Genomic DNA, 15,229 nt, shown 5'->3' with positions numbered 1-15,229 from the left:
ACATTTGTATGTTTGTATAACTGTCGAACTTGGATCTGCAAGTTATTTTTTATGTGTGAATATTACAGGAGAATTTTCATGTTCCTGAAAGGAATACTTTTCGTATATTTCCTTGCATGTAACAGCGTGTAATGAAATTTGATTCTCCTTCTAACTATTTATTTTTTAATTCTTAGTTGTCAGCATCTTGAATTACATAATCGTATCTAACCAAATTAGCTTTTTCTATCTCGTTTCGTTCCGTTTCGCAAAGTACCAATACCCACACAGGTATTGGTACTTTGCGAAACGGAACGAAACAAGACATTTTTTATTTATTTACATGATATATTTCAGCAATATCGGATAATCATTTACGTGTGTAAGTTTGTATAACTGTCGAGCTTGGATCTGCAAGTTATCTACAAGTTATCTTTTTATGTGTGGAAATTACAGACTTGTATGTTCGTGAAGGGAATACTTTTCGTATATTTCCTTGCATCCTTTATTTTTTAGTTCTTAGTTGTCAGCATCTTTTTATGTGTGAAGATTACAGGAGAATTTGTATGTTGGTGAAGGGAATACTTTTCGCATATTTCCTTGCATCTACTGCGTGTAATGAAATTTGATTCTCCTTCTAACTATTTATTTTTAATTCTTAGTTGTCAGCATCTTGAATTACATAATCGCATCTAACCAAATTAGCTTTTTCTATCTCGTTTCGTTCCGTTTCGCAAAGTACCAATACCCACACAGGTATTGGTACTTTGCGAAACGGAACGAAACGAGAAAATTTTAATTTGTTTACATGAGATATTCATGAATATCGGATAATCATTTATGTGTATGTTAAGTTGATAGTGTAACCGTCGAGCTTGGATCTGCAAGTTATCATTTTACACAATGTGAAGATTACAGGAGAATTTGTATGTTCGTGAAGGGAATACTTTTCGCACATTTCCTTGCATCATTGCATGTAATAAAATTTGATGCTCCTTCTATTTATTCTTAAGTTCTTACTTGTCAGAATCTTGAATTAAATGATGCATATATAACCAAATTAGCTTTTTCTATCTCGTTTCGTTCCGTTTCGCAAAGTACCAATACCCACACAGGTATTGGTACTTTGCGAAACGGAACGAAACGAGAAAATTTTAATATATTTACATGAAATATTTCAGGAATACATATCTAATAATTGTTTATGCTTGCATGTACAATAATGGTCGAGTCTAGATCTGCAAGTCATTGTTTTTCAAGTAATTGGCGACAGCTTAACAAAACCATATCCGGAAATTACTTGTACCATATAGCACACTATAACTATGTACATACCTATGTACCTTCATAGATACATGTAGGCCTATCCTCATAAGATACCTCGACCTGCAATAGAGCCGCACATATCAAATAATCATTTATAGTTGTATGTATGTATCATTGCCGAGCCTGAATCTGCAAGTCTCCTTTTTATGTTTAGAGATGATAGGAGAAGTTGTATGTTTGTGAAGGGAATACTTTTTGCATATTTCCTTGCATATAACTGCGTGTTATAAAATTTGATTCTCCTTCTAACTATTTTTTTTAATTTGTATAATATATATATATAGTTGTCAGCATCTTTAATAACACATATACATATATATAACCAAATTGGCCTTTCCTCTCTCGTTTCGTTCCGTTTCGCAAAGTACCAATACCAACACAGGTATTGGTACTTTGCGAAACGGAACGAAACGAGAGAATTTTAATTTATTTACATGAAATATTTCAGGAATTCATATCGTTGTTTGTCAGTATAGTAAACCGTTTAAAGCTGTGTCAAAAGATACGACCGCAAGATGGATCAGATACTAGATAGTGCAGGAATTGACACTAATCTGTTTAAATCTCACTGCATGAGATCTGCAGATCTCATGCTTCACGAATAAATGTTCCCATAGGTACTATAATGAGAACAGCAGGATGGTCAAAATAATTAACATTTAGGAAGTATTATAAAAAGCAAATGATATCTCTTTTACAGACGCTGTACTGAATAAAGAATTTCTTATATTAATAAGTCCGTAATATTAAATGAAATGAGGCCATAAGGGCTAATGTGTCATATTTAAAGGTTCAAGCAATTTATTTTATGTCTGTGAACAGCGAATTTTAAGATCTATAAGCAGTTACCGTCATAATAATACTTCCTGAAATATACTCATGTAATAATCATAGTCAACACTTTGTATTTAGAAATAAAAGTAGTTTAGTCACAGCATTATTGTATTATATTTTTTAGCTGGATGTCCTCTAAAAGTCTCACATGTGGCGCTATGTGATTAAGTGGGAAGAAATGAAATTGATAAATTATACGATGCTTGATGAAGTATGATTTCAATTTCATGAAATCACACTTAAGCACATAGGTGTCACATACCCACCCATCCCAAACCCCGTATTAAATAAGCAACATGCTAAAATTCGACTACAAACATTTTGTGACATCCAGCAATATGCGTAGAAGCCTAAGCCTTTATCACTACCTAGCCATCTCACATGTGACACCTATGTGCTTAAGTGTGATTTCATGAAGTTGAAATTATACTTCAGCAAACATCGTATAATTTATCAATTATAGGAGAATTTGGAATTTTTTTTCATATTGACTTGCATGTAACTGCGTGTAATAAGATTTAATAATTTTAATTATAATTTTCTGTTTCGTTTCGTTCCGTTTCGCAAAGTACCAATACCCACACAGGTATTGGTACTTTGCGAAACGGAACGGAACGAGAGAGAAAAAGATCATTAAAAATTAATTAAATTTTAACCGAAAGAGAAATTTTAATATATTTTCATGAAATATTTCAGGAATTCATATCTAATAATCGTTTATGCTTGCATGTACAATAATGGTCGAGCTTGGATCTGCAAGTCATTATTTTGCAGGAATTGGTGACAGCTTAACAACACCATACAGGAAATTCCTGGTACCCCAAAACATACTATACCTATGCACAAACCTACGTACCTTCATAGATACATGTACCTTTACAAGATACCTCTACAAACAATAGAGCCGGACATATCAAATAATCATTTATGGTTGTATGTTTGTATAATTGACGAGCCTGGATCAGCAAGTCGCCTTTTATGTTTTGAGATTATAGGAGAATTTGGGAATATTTTTTTGCATATTTCCTTGCATGTAACTGCGTGTAATAAAACTTATTTATTTTAATTATAATTTTCTCTTTCGTTTCGTTCCGTTTCGCAAAGTACCAATACCCACACAGGTATTGGTACTTTGCGAAACGGAACGAAACGAGAGAGAAAAAGATAATTAAAATAATTAAGTTTTAACGGAATGAGAGATTTTAATATATTTTCATGAAATATTTCAGGAATTCATATTTAATAATCGTTTATGCTTGCATGTACAATAATGGTCGAGCTTGGATCTGCAAGTCATTATTTTGCAGGAATTGGTGACAGCTTAACAACACCATACAGGAAATTACTGGTACCCCAAAACATACTATACCTATGCACAAACCTATGTACCTTCATAGATACATATACCTTTATAAGATACCTCTACAAACAATAGAGCCGGACATATCGAATAATCATTTATGGTTGTATGTACGTATAATTGACGAGCCTTGATCAGCAAGTCGCCTTTTCATGTTTTGAGATTATAGGAGAATCTGGGAATATTTTTTGCATATTTCCTTGCATGTAACTGCGTGTAATAAAATTTAATTATTTTAGTTATAATTTTCTCTTTCGTTTCGTTCCGTTTCGCAAAGTACCAATACCCACACAGGTTCCGTTTCGCAAAGTACCAATACCCACACAGGTATTGGTACTTTGCGAAACGGAACGAAACGAGAGAAAAAATGATAATTACGGAATGAGAAATTTTAATATATTTTCATGATATATTTCAGGAATTCATATCTAATAATCGTTTATGCTTGCATGTACAAGAATGGTCGAGCTTTTAACAGCACCGTACAGGATATTACTGGTACCCCAAAACACACTATAACTGCACAAACCTACTTACCTTCATAGATACATGTACCTTTATAAGATACTTCGACATGCAATAGAGCCGGACATATCGGCTAGTCATTTATGGTTGTATGTATGTATAATTGCCGAGCCTGGATCTGCACGTCGCTTTTTTAGCTCGACTATTCAAAGAATAGTAGAGCTATTGGACTCGCACGTGCGTCGGCGTCCGTTCCGATTTGGTTAAGTTCTTTTTTTTTGTATGTAAGCAGGTATCTCAGTAACCACTTGTGGGAATGGATTTAAACTTCACACACTTATTCACTGTGATAAAATGACTTACACTGTACAGGTTCCATAACTCTATTTTGCTTTTTTACAAAACTATGCCCCTTTTTCGACTTAGAAATTTTTGATTAAGGTTTGGTATGTAAACTGGTATCTCAGTACCCACTAATGGGAATGGATTGAAACTTCACACACTTGTTCACTGTCATCATCTGACATGCAATAAGCAGGTCCCATAACTCTACTTTGCATTTTTTTTAAATTATGCCCCTTTTTCACAGCAGTTTTGGTTAAGTTTTTGTATGTAAGCTGGTATCTCAGTATCCACAAATGGGAATGGATTGAAACTTTACACACTTATTCACTACCTGTCATGATCTGACATGCACTGTGCAGATCCCCATAACTCTAAAAATTTTGCCCCTTTTTCGACTTAGCTGTTTTTGCTTAAATTCTTATAATGAAGCTGGTATCTCAGTACCCACTAAAGGGAATGGATTGAAACTTCACACACATTTCCACTGTCATGAGATGATAAGCACTGTGCAGGTTTCATAACTGTGTTTCCAATTTTTACAATATTATGCCGCTTTTTTGACTTTTGTATTCATTCAATTGGTAAGGCTGTTGAATAATCGAGCGTTGATGTCCTCCGACAGCTCTTGTAATGTTTTGAAATTATAGGAGAATTTGTATGTTTGTGAAGTAACGAAGTAGATAAAGACCAAACACGCTGTCAATTTCAAAATTTACTATAGTTTCAACGTTTCAGCCACATGCCTTCTTCAAGGAATAATGATAATAATGTTTGTGAAGGGAATACTTTTTGCATATTTCCTTGCATGTAAGTTCTGCGTGTAATAAAATTTGATTCTCCTATTTTCTTTTAATTTGTAGTTGTCAGCATCTTTAATTACATTATACATTTATGTTTAATCAATTAACATTTTATCTCTGGTTTCGTTCCGTTTCGCAAAGTACCAATACCCACACGGGTATTGGTACTTAGCGAAACGGAACGAAACCAGAGAGTTTTCATTAATTTACATGAACTATTTCAGGAATATCGGATAATTATTTATACAGTGTGTATTTTTGTACACATATATAACTGTCGAGCTTGGAGTTATCTTTTATGTGTGATGATTACACAGGAGAAATGGTGTGTTAACCAGGCATTCATATTTTTGGAATGGATTAATTCATCAAGGCCAGGTTAAATTGAAAGACACTCACAAGGACTTACTCAGAGATGTATTCGGCTTCATGTGCTGACTTTTTCAGAGAGAAACGAATTGGAGTCACTTCAGCGGCCACTAGAGTTAAAAGTTAGAAATACCTTGAAATTCTTCTTGTGAACCACTTCACGGAACTTCATCAAACGTGGTCTGTGACATGATTGTAAAGTTGGTAGGATCTTCTCGCAAATTTGTACAAATGGTGGCTCTTGGTCCTTTTTAGGGGCCACTAGTTTATACTTAACATAGATTTAACCATTCATGATCCAGCGTGTCATACACAAACATATTCAAGGTCAAACAGTCAAAGTCAGATGAGAGAATTAAGAATGAAATACGCTTATGATTCACATTATTTACGTAGTTAACATGATTTTGAAGAAACAAAACATGTACCTTTTATTCAGATGTTGCCGTTTTGAAAGTGTTGATGTTGAGATGTCCCAATAAATATTTATATATAATCGTTCAGCTTCGTTTCGTTCAAGTGCTCCAACTTGCTTGGCTTTGGAAATTTATTTAAGCCATAGGTAGCTCGAACCAACTCAGTTTCAAATATAACTAGGTAAGACTTATTAGGGAAACCTGACGTACTGCATTATTAGTGCCTTACTTGTTGAAAATGCGCTTTTCCATCAGTCTGTCCGTACCGCCCGCAATTTCGTGTCTGATCCATAACTTTGCCAACCATAAAGGGATTTTGATATTTCTTGGCACAAATGTTTCCGATGATGAGACGACGTGTCATGCGCAAGACCAGGACCCAAAGCTCAAAGGGCAAGGTCACAATTGAAGGTCATGCGTCAACAGGTTTTTTTTCCTGTCCGGTCCATATCTTTCCTATTCATTAAGGGAGTTTAATATCACTCGGCACAAATGTTCCCCATGATGAGACGACTTGTCATGCGCAAAATTCTGACCCCTGACTCAAAGGTGAAGGACACAAGTGGAGGTCAAAGGTCAACAGGGATTTTTTTCCTACTCGGTCCATCCACGAAGATATTTATACTTGGCACAAATATTACCCATGATGAGACAACGTTTCATGAGCAAACCTGGACCTCTCCCTTTAAGGTCAAGGTAACAATTGGAGGTCAAACGTCAACAGGGGTTCTCCCTGTCCGGTCCAGTATTACTTGGCATAAATGATCCCCATAATGAGACGACGTGTCATGAGCAACACCAAGAATCTTAGCTTTAAGCAATACGATTTTTTTCCTGTCCGGTCTATAACTTTGTTATGCAAGACGGGATTTATATATCAGTTGGCACAAATATTCCCGTGGATTAGACAACATCCCATGAGCAAATCCCTCACCCTAGGTCTAAGGTCAAGGTCACACTTAGAGGCCATATCTTAGATACATAAATGACATTGTCAGGAGCATTTCTTCTTCATGCATGGAGGGATTTTGATATAACTTGGCGCAAATGCTCACCACCATGAGGCACACTTGTTTATAGAATTACATACCTTTGTTGTTACTTTAGATAGATTATATTGCTATTTTTTATTACTTGCCGTAGGGAAAATTCGATATCAAGATTTTTGGGTGTGTGTGTTTTCTTATAACATATTGATTGTATATATAGTACAATACTGTTTATACATCATTGACAGATATCAGTTAATTATTCTATACTGCAGTAGAAAAAATTAGATGCCTTCCAGTAGGGGACTGTACTGCATGACAATACACTTGTCTTACTAAGCAATAGACTAAGGAAAGTATAAAAAAAATCTAAAATACAGTTTTATGAAATCAAAGCAATTACATTCATTGTATACCTTATAAAGATATGGATTTTATGAGGTCCAAACGTGGAGGCTATTCGATCGTTCTTAGTACGTGCAAATGAAAATGGATGTACCATTAAACTTTATACCATGCGCTCAATGTATTTTATCCATAAATCCTTTTGTTTAGACTTTTACAACTATAATATTCCTGTAACTTTTTGCTGCCTTATGATAAATTTATGATGTTAAGATTACTTTTAAAAACAGTGCTGAGTTCATAAAGAATAAAACAAAATCAAAAACAAATATGTATCATTGTTGGGATCTTTTTATAAGTGAAAAAATTATAAATCATGTATCTGTTCAGTCTTATTTCTGCAGATAGGAAAGCCATGCCGTGGTTTCTTAGACCATAATGAGGTGAAGCATTAAATCTGAAATATTTCATGTAAGTAAATTAAAATTTTCTCGTTTCGTTCCGTTTCGCAAAGTACCAATACCCACACAGGTATTGGTACTTTGCGAAATGGAACGAAACGAGAAAGGAAAGGCTAAGTGTGTTATATACATGTATTATGTAATTATTGATGCTGACAACTACCAATAAAAAGATAAAAGGAGAATCAAATTTTATTACACGCAGTTACATGCAAGAAAATATGCAAAAAGCATTCCCTTCACAAACATACAAATTCGCGTATAATCTCAGAACGTAAAAAGGCGACTTGTCCGTTCCAAGGCGATGCCCCACTGTGTTCCTGTTTTTGTTTGTTTTGTCCTTGTATGTTTGTTTTGTTGTTGTTGTTGTTGTTGTTGTTGTGTGTGTGTGTGTGTGTGTGTGTGTGTGTGTGTGTGTGTGTGTGTGTGTGTGTGTGTTGATCGTGTGTGCCTTTGGGGAGTAGGCTCCGTTTTTGGAACGTAGCTTTCGCTGTTGGATATTCTTCCTTGTTTTTTGGCGATCCAGACTCGGAAATTATTCAAACATAAATGATTATTTGGTAAGTTCAGCTATATTGCATGTCCAGGCATTTTAAGAAGGTTCATATGTAGGTATGTACATAGTTACAGTGTGATACATAAAACCAGTAATTTCCGATTAAGGTTTTGTTGTCTCCAATTAATTGAATAACAACGACTTATAAATCCAGGCTCAACCATTATTGTACATTCAAACAATCAACGATAAATAGATATGAACTCCTGAAATATTTCATGTAAATATATTAAAAAATTCCCGTTCCGTTTCGTTTCGCAAAGTACCAATACCTGTGTGGGTATTGGTATTTTGCGAAACGGAACGAAACGAGATCGAAAAAGCTAATTTGGTTTTATATGCATTATGTAATTTAAGATGCGGACAAGTAAGAATTAAAAAAATAAATAGAAGGAGAAGCAAATTTCATTACAAGCAGTTACATGCAAGGAAATATGCAAAAGGTATTCCCTTCACGAACAAACAAATTCTGTAATTTTCACAAGTAAAAGGATAATTTGCAGATCAAGGCTCGACAGTTAAACATACATACACACATAAATGATTATCCGAAAGTTCTGAAATATTCGTTTCGTTCCGTGTCGCAAAGTACCAATACCTGTGTGGGTATTGGTACTTTGCGAAACGGAACGAAACGAGAGAGGAAAGGCTAAGTTTGTTATAGACATGTATAATTTATGTAATGAAAGATGCTTACAACTACTGTAAAAACTAAAAAGATAAAAGGAGAAACAAATTTTATTACACGCAGTTACATGCAAGACAATATGCAAAAAGTATTTCCTTCACAAACATACAAATTCTCGTATATCAAATCTAAAAACATAAAAAGGCGACTTGCAGATCCAGACTCGGCAATTATACATACATACAAATATGAATAATTATTCGGTATGTCCGGCTATATTACATGTCCATGTATTTTATGAAGGTATATGTGTAGGTATGTACATAGTTACAGTGTGTTGCATGAAACCAGTAATTTCAGATTATAGCTTTGTTAAGTCGTCGCCAATTATTTGAAAAACAACGACCTACAAATCCAGGCTCAACCATTATTGTACATGCAAGCAATAAACGATAAATAGATATGAACTCCTGAAATATTTCATGTAAATATATCAAAAATTTCTCGTTCCGTTTCGTTTCGCAAAGTACCAATACCTGTGTGGGTATTGGTATTTTGCGAAACGGAACGAAACGAGATCGGAAAAGCTAATTTGGTTATATATGCATTATGTAATTCAAGATGCTGACAATTAAGAATTAAAAAATAAATAGAAGGAGAACCAAATTTCATTACAAGCAGTTACATGCAAGGAAATGTGCAAAAGGTATTCCCTTCACGAACAAATTCTGTAATTTTCACAAATAAAAGGATAATTTGCATACATACACACATAAATGATTATCCGATATTTCTAGTCTGTTTCACTGATCTGTCTTATCGAATACCAGTCGTTAATATGTAGTATCTAACGCGCGGAAGAGTCTACCGATATTTCTGAAATACTTCATGTAAATGAATTAAAATTTTCTCGTTTCGTTCCGTTTCGCAAAGTACCAATACCTGTGTGGGAATTGGTACTTTGCGAAACGGAACGAAACGAGAGAGGAAAGGCTAAGTTTGTTATAGACATGTATAATCTATGTAATTAAAGATGCTGACAACTACTGTAACAAATAAAAAGATAAAAAGAAAATCCAATTTTATTACACGCAGTTACATGCAAGACAATATGCAAAAAATATTTCCTTCACAAACATAAAAATTCTCGTATAATCTCAAAACATAAAAAGGCGACTTGCAGATCCAGACTCGGCAATTATACATACATACAAATATGAATAATTATTCGGTATGTCCGGCTATATTGCATGTCCATGTATTTTATGAAGGTATATGTGTATGTATGTACATAGTTACAGTGTGTTGCATGAAACCAGTAATTTCAGATTATAGCTTTGTTAAGTCGTCGCCAATTATTTGAAAAACAACGACCTACAAATCCAGGCTCAACCATTATTGTACATGCAAGCAATAAACGATAAATAGATATGAATTCCTGAAATATTTCATGTAAATATATCAAAAAATTATCGTTCCGTTTCGTTTCGCAAAGTACCAATACCTGTGTGGGTATTGGTACTTTGCGAAACGGAACGAAACGAGATCGGAAAAGTTAATTTGGTTATATATGCATTATGTAATTCAAGATGCGGACAAGTAAGAATTGAAAAAATAAATAGGAGAACCAAATTTCATTACAAGCAGTTACATGCATGGATCGAATATGCAAAAGATATTCCTTTCACAAACAAACAAATCCTGTAATTTTTCACAAGTAAAAGGCTAATTTGCAAATCAAGGCTGGACAGTTCAACATACATACACACATAAATGATTATCCTTGGAAGAGTCTACCGATATTTCTGAAATACTTTATGTAAATGAATTAAATTTTTCTCGTTTCGTTTCGTTTCGCAAAGTACCAATACCTGTGTGGGTATTGGTACTTTGCGAAACGGAACGAAACGAGAGAGGAAAGGCTAAGTTTGTTATAGACATGTATAATTTATGTAATTAAAGATGCTGACAACTACTGTAACAAATAAAAAGATAAAGTTTGTTATAACTTATATGATTTATTTTATAAAGATGTTGACAACTACAACTAAAAGATAAAAGGAGAAACAAATTTTATTACACGCAGTTACATGCAAGACAATATGCAAAAAGTATTTCCTTCACAAACATACAAATACTCGTACAATCTCAAAACATAAAAAGGCGACTTGCAGATCCAGACTCGGCAATTATATTAACATACAAACATAAATGATTATTCGGTATGTCCGGCTATATTGCATGCCTATGTACTTCACGAAAGTTCATATGTGTGTGTGTGTGTGTAGGTATGTACATAGTTACAGTGTGATGCAGTAATTTCCGATTATTGCTTTGTTAAGTTGTCGCTAATGGGAACCAAATTTCATTACAAGCAGTTACTTGCAAGACAATATGCAAAAAATATTCCCTTCTCGAACATAAAAATTCTCCTGTAATCTTCATACATAAAAGGATAACTTGCAGATCCAGGATCGACATTTATACATACATACACAAATAAACGATTATTAGATATGAATTCCTGAAATATTTCATGCAAGTAGATTAAAATTTTCTCGTTTCGTTCCGTTTCGCAAAGTACCAATACCTGTGTGGGTAATGGTATTTTGCGTAACGGAACGAAACAAGACAAAACCTGTTAATACTTAATGTTTTGCGTATCAGGAGTTTCATTTGATATTATACATCATTCCAAAACTGATGTTTATACAAGGTTCATGTAATTAAATATTATATATTGATTTTTATTATTTAAATTTGATTTTTTAATTCCCCCCATATAGTGCCCCTCGTTCCGTTTCGTTTCGTTTCGTTTCGTTTCGTTTCGCAAAGTACCAATAGCCCTCAAAATTTTATCAGTCGAGATATCAATATTGGTTATCGGGTTACTTTCAAGGGGGACAACCTACTATGATATGCCACTTCAAATATATAAAGGTAAACAGTGTGTAAAATGAAATTAGGATATTTCAATTTTTTTAAAAAAAAAAGAAACAGAACAATATAAATTTAATTATTCAAAGTATCGATTATATGTATATAACATTGAGGCGTTCTACACAAAACATTTATTCAAAAACATATATATTTATAAATCATTTAAAACTTTTCTAAGCAGATATACACTTTCAGCAAACATCTCAACTTTACGATATATATCAAAGTAGCCTTATGATCTTTCATGTTAGCAAATTTCATATGTAGTTGGGAAGGTTTTTGCGCCAAACCATCTATTTATTGAATATCTAGCACACCTCCAGTTGTGGTAATCTATTTTTCATATCCAGACAGCGTAACTAAAATATTATGGTTTATATATTTTCTATCGTATATCCACTTCATGTTGTAACGGTAATTGTTCCATTCACTTCAGAGAATATAGCTGATTATGATATATACCCTGCAAATGTGAAGCAAAACATTATGGTTAAACAACCACACACCGTTGCAATATGTGCTGGGGTCATTTTCCACATCCCTTGGAGAGAATGTATGTAGTCAGATCCTTTTTCAAAAGCGAGTCTGCACCGTCCCTGATATAACTATTCATTCAAGTGTATAGTTTGTTTTCTCTAGAATAACCTTACGTTAATTATATGTCGGATGGACACCATTCACTCAGTCACTGTCCTTAACTCGTAGTTAATATACTATTTGCCAAGCCAGAATTCTAAGTTTGCAATTATTTCAACTTATTACTACCTGGTATATATTTATTTTTGCACAAATCAAAACATGACCTGTGCTTCTGACAGGCTGAACGGTTGGCGGCTCTTTAGACAATATAAGTACCATGCAATAATCGACTGAAATGCGAAATGGTCTTTAAGATTTTTTAATTTTTTTTTCATTTTAATGCAAGGCCAAAAAGATGTAATGAAAGTGAAACACTGATTTATTTCAACGCATCCTTGATCTTTTATTTACATGTTCTACTAGACTGAAAAGGCCCAGCACATCTCAATACGTGTTTTATAAAAAGTAGAAACACATTTCATCTGAATTTCATTTCAGTAAATTTCAAGGAGTACTCCCAGCCTTTCCAACTATACCAAATAATACAATCGTAATTGTAGCATTTTGATTGATATAAACCGTTCAAATGTGAAGCAAAGCATTCGTTGAACCACCATGCACCATTATAGTTGGATGCACAGTTACTACCTGATTGGTCATTATCCCTGTCCTTTGTAGAGAACTGCATTCCGTTATGTATGCGATTATTATATTTAGGCTTGAACAGCGAGTCACCAGCATCACCGGAATAACCACTCACTTCTAGCTTGTAGTTTGTGCTCTCTGGACCAACCTTAAATTTACTATATTTTGCATAGGCACGACTCCCTTCATGGTCTTCAAGATCAATCCTTAGCTCATGCGTTTCACCATCATCGGTAAGAATGTTAACATACTCATTACCAAGCCAGAATTCACCATCCAGTTGGCCGAATCCATATTTATAATCATTCCAGTCACGATAAAAGTCGACAGAACCATCTTGACGTCGTTGGAATACAGTCCAACCTCCATTGTCAGTGGCCATGTCGCAGTAAATTGGTACCACTGTTTTATCAACTTTAGACTGATGTATTTCTATGTCGAAAGCTCCATTAGACTTAAAGCCATTATTGTATAATTCCAAACACGATTTGTACCGTTTGACTGGTTGAACACTGGTCACCTCTAGCTTTTCCCCAAGTGCATTGCCGGGACACGTGTTTTGAAAATGTATACCGTTTTGTAGGTTTACCGATATATTGGCAATCTGTTCTTTAAGGGTTTCAACATTTGATGAAATCGTTTCAACAGTTTCTTTCGTAAAGTTTACAGGAGGTCTCAGGTCTTGAATATGTTCTTCTATATTTTGTTGAAAATGGTTTGCCGTTTCCTTTGAATCAACGTGTTGATTTACTACTTCCTGTCTAAGCAGTTCAACCTCTCTTGAAATATTATTCAGGCTGTTTTCATTACGTTCATAAGCTTTCTTTAGGTGTTCAGTTTGTTTGCGCATATCGTAAGATATTTCTCGTCGAAATCTAATGTTCTGAAATTTTTCTTCCTTGAAGGCGTTAAGTAATGTTTTCATTTTGTCACCAGATACAGCTCCAGTTCTTTCATTAAATCTAAAAGTGTCACTTTTAGTTTCTTTCATTTCAATCACGTTATGAAGCATTGTTTCAATGTGTCCAAGTTTGTTATACAAAATATTGAACTCTTTCTTTCTGACTTTACTTTCCGCATTAAGCCGTGAACTTTCCGCATTAATCCGCGCACTTTCCGCATTAAGCCTGTCTTCCATGTAATCTAATCTGTCCATTGTATGATCTGATGTATAAGCAAGAATTTTGTGTGCACCAGAAAATAATAAGAACACGAAATATATCACAAGTTTCTCCATCGCTTCCTACTGTATATTACATATATATATATAGCCGCCTATTATTCTAACATCTGAGCAAGATCACATCATGCCTGCTTATTTTAAAATAACAGTTTGGCAACCAGTTGAATAATCACTGAAACGTGCAAAACAGATACGTTTTATACTGATAGAGAAATATGAGGGGTGTTCAATAAATACGTAGACTGGTGCTACAGCTTTCTTCCCATTATCTGTAGTTTATGGTTACTGGTACCGTTATAACCAGTAACGTGTCTCCTAGCAACAGTATATAATAATTTTAAAACAGAATGACAACACACAGGGTGAAGTGAGAGATTATTTATTAACAATGGGGCCTCCTCAGGAAGTCAGTGGCGCATTGGTTAGCAGGCTCGACTACAACGCCAATGATACGGGTTCGATTCCCGGTCGCGGCTGATATTCCGGCTTATGTTCAGTGTTGGATGATTTATTTAAATTGATGCTGTTTCCAGCAGTATCTGCCTAGATTGGATGTTGGGGAGGTAAATGTGACACTTGCCTTGGGATAGGCTGGAAATAAATTGTTCCATCCATTCCAGGTGGGGTCTTTCGTCGACTATCCATGTTAAACAAGAAACTTTAATTTTCTTTACTGTTTTCCGTGGCCGATGAGGGGTTGAGACTCACTCGGGGCGTTAAATTCTTCATGTGAGGAACCATCCAGCTGGCTTAAGAAAGGTAGGTGTCCCTATTCATGTTCCCGCTCGTGATGAAATAATGCATGGCGGGGCACCAATCATCAATAACTGCAAACATTTCTGCAATAGAAAATCACCTCAACTTCGTGAATATGATTTATAACATTGAAATGAAGTCTCTTTATATGTTAATGTCCATCAAGTCTGAAATAAGCGGTGTTTTGTCTCGGGAAGCCACACGTGATCTGATTTGAAAATGGCATCACAAGACATCTAGAAATCTTAGCGAA

General features: G+C 34.6%; 1 protein-coding gene across 1 annotated transcript; it reads right to left on the bottom strand.

Annotated features, from left to right (window-relative positions):
- Positions 1-11,872: 11,872 nt before the first annotated feature.
- On the bottom strand, positions 11,873-14,400 carry LOC128552311 (techylectin-5B-like). The gene has a single exon (XM_053533344.1). It carries the CDS (start codon positions 14,272-14,274, stop codon positions 12,871-12,873), a length of 1,404 nt encoding a protein of 467 aa, XP_053389319.1. The 5' UTR covers positions 14,275-14,400; the 3' UTR covers positions 11,873-12,870.
- Between the last annotated feature and the right edge of the window lie 829 nt (positions 14,401-15,229).

The sequence above is a fragment of the Mercenaria mercenaria genome, unplaced genomic scaffold, assembly GCF_021730395.1.
Source record: "Mercenaria mercenaria strain notata unplaced genomic scaffold, MADL_Memer_1 contig_2260, whole genome shotgun sequence".
NCBI classification, from domain to species: domain Eukaryota; kingdom Metazoa; phylum Mollusca; class Bivalvia; order Venerida; family Veneridae; genus Mercenaria; species Mercenaria mercenaria.
Note: the sequence above shows the minus strand (reverse complement) of the source record. Positions and strands in the feature narration are given on the sequence as shown.

Excerpts from the sequence above, each read along its gene's own strand:
- LOC128552311 (XM_053533344.1), bottom strand. The coding sequence starts at position 14,274 with ATGGAGAAACTTGTGATATATTTCGTGTTCTTATTATTTTCTGGTGCA.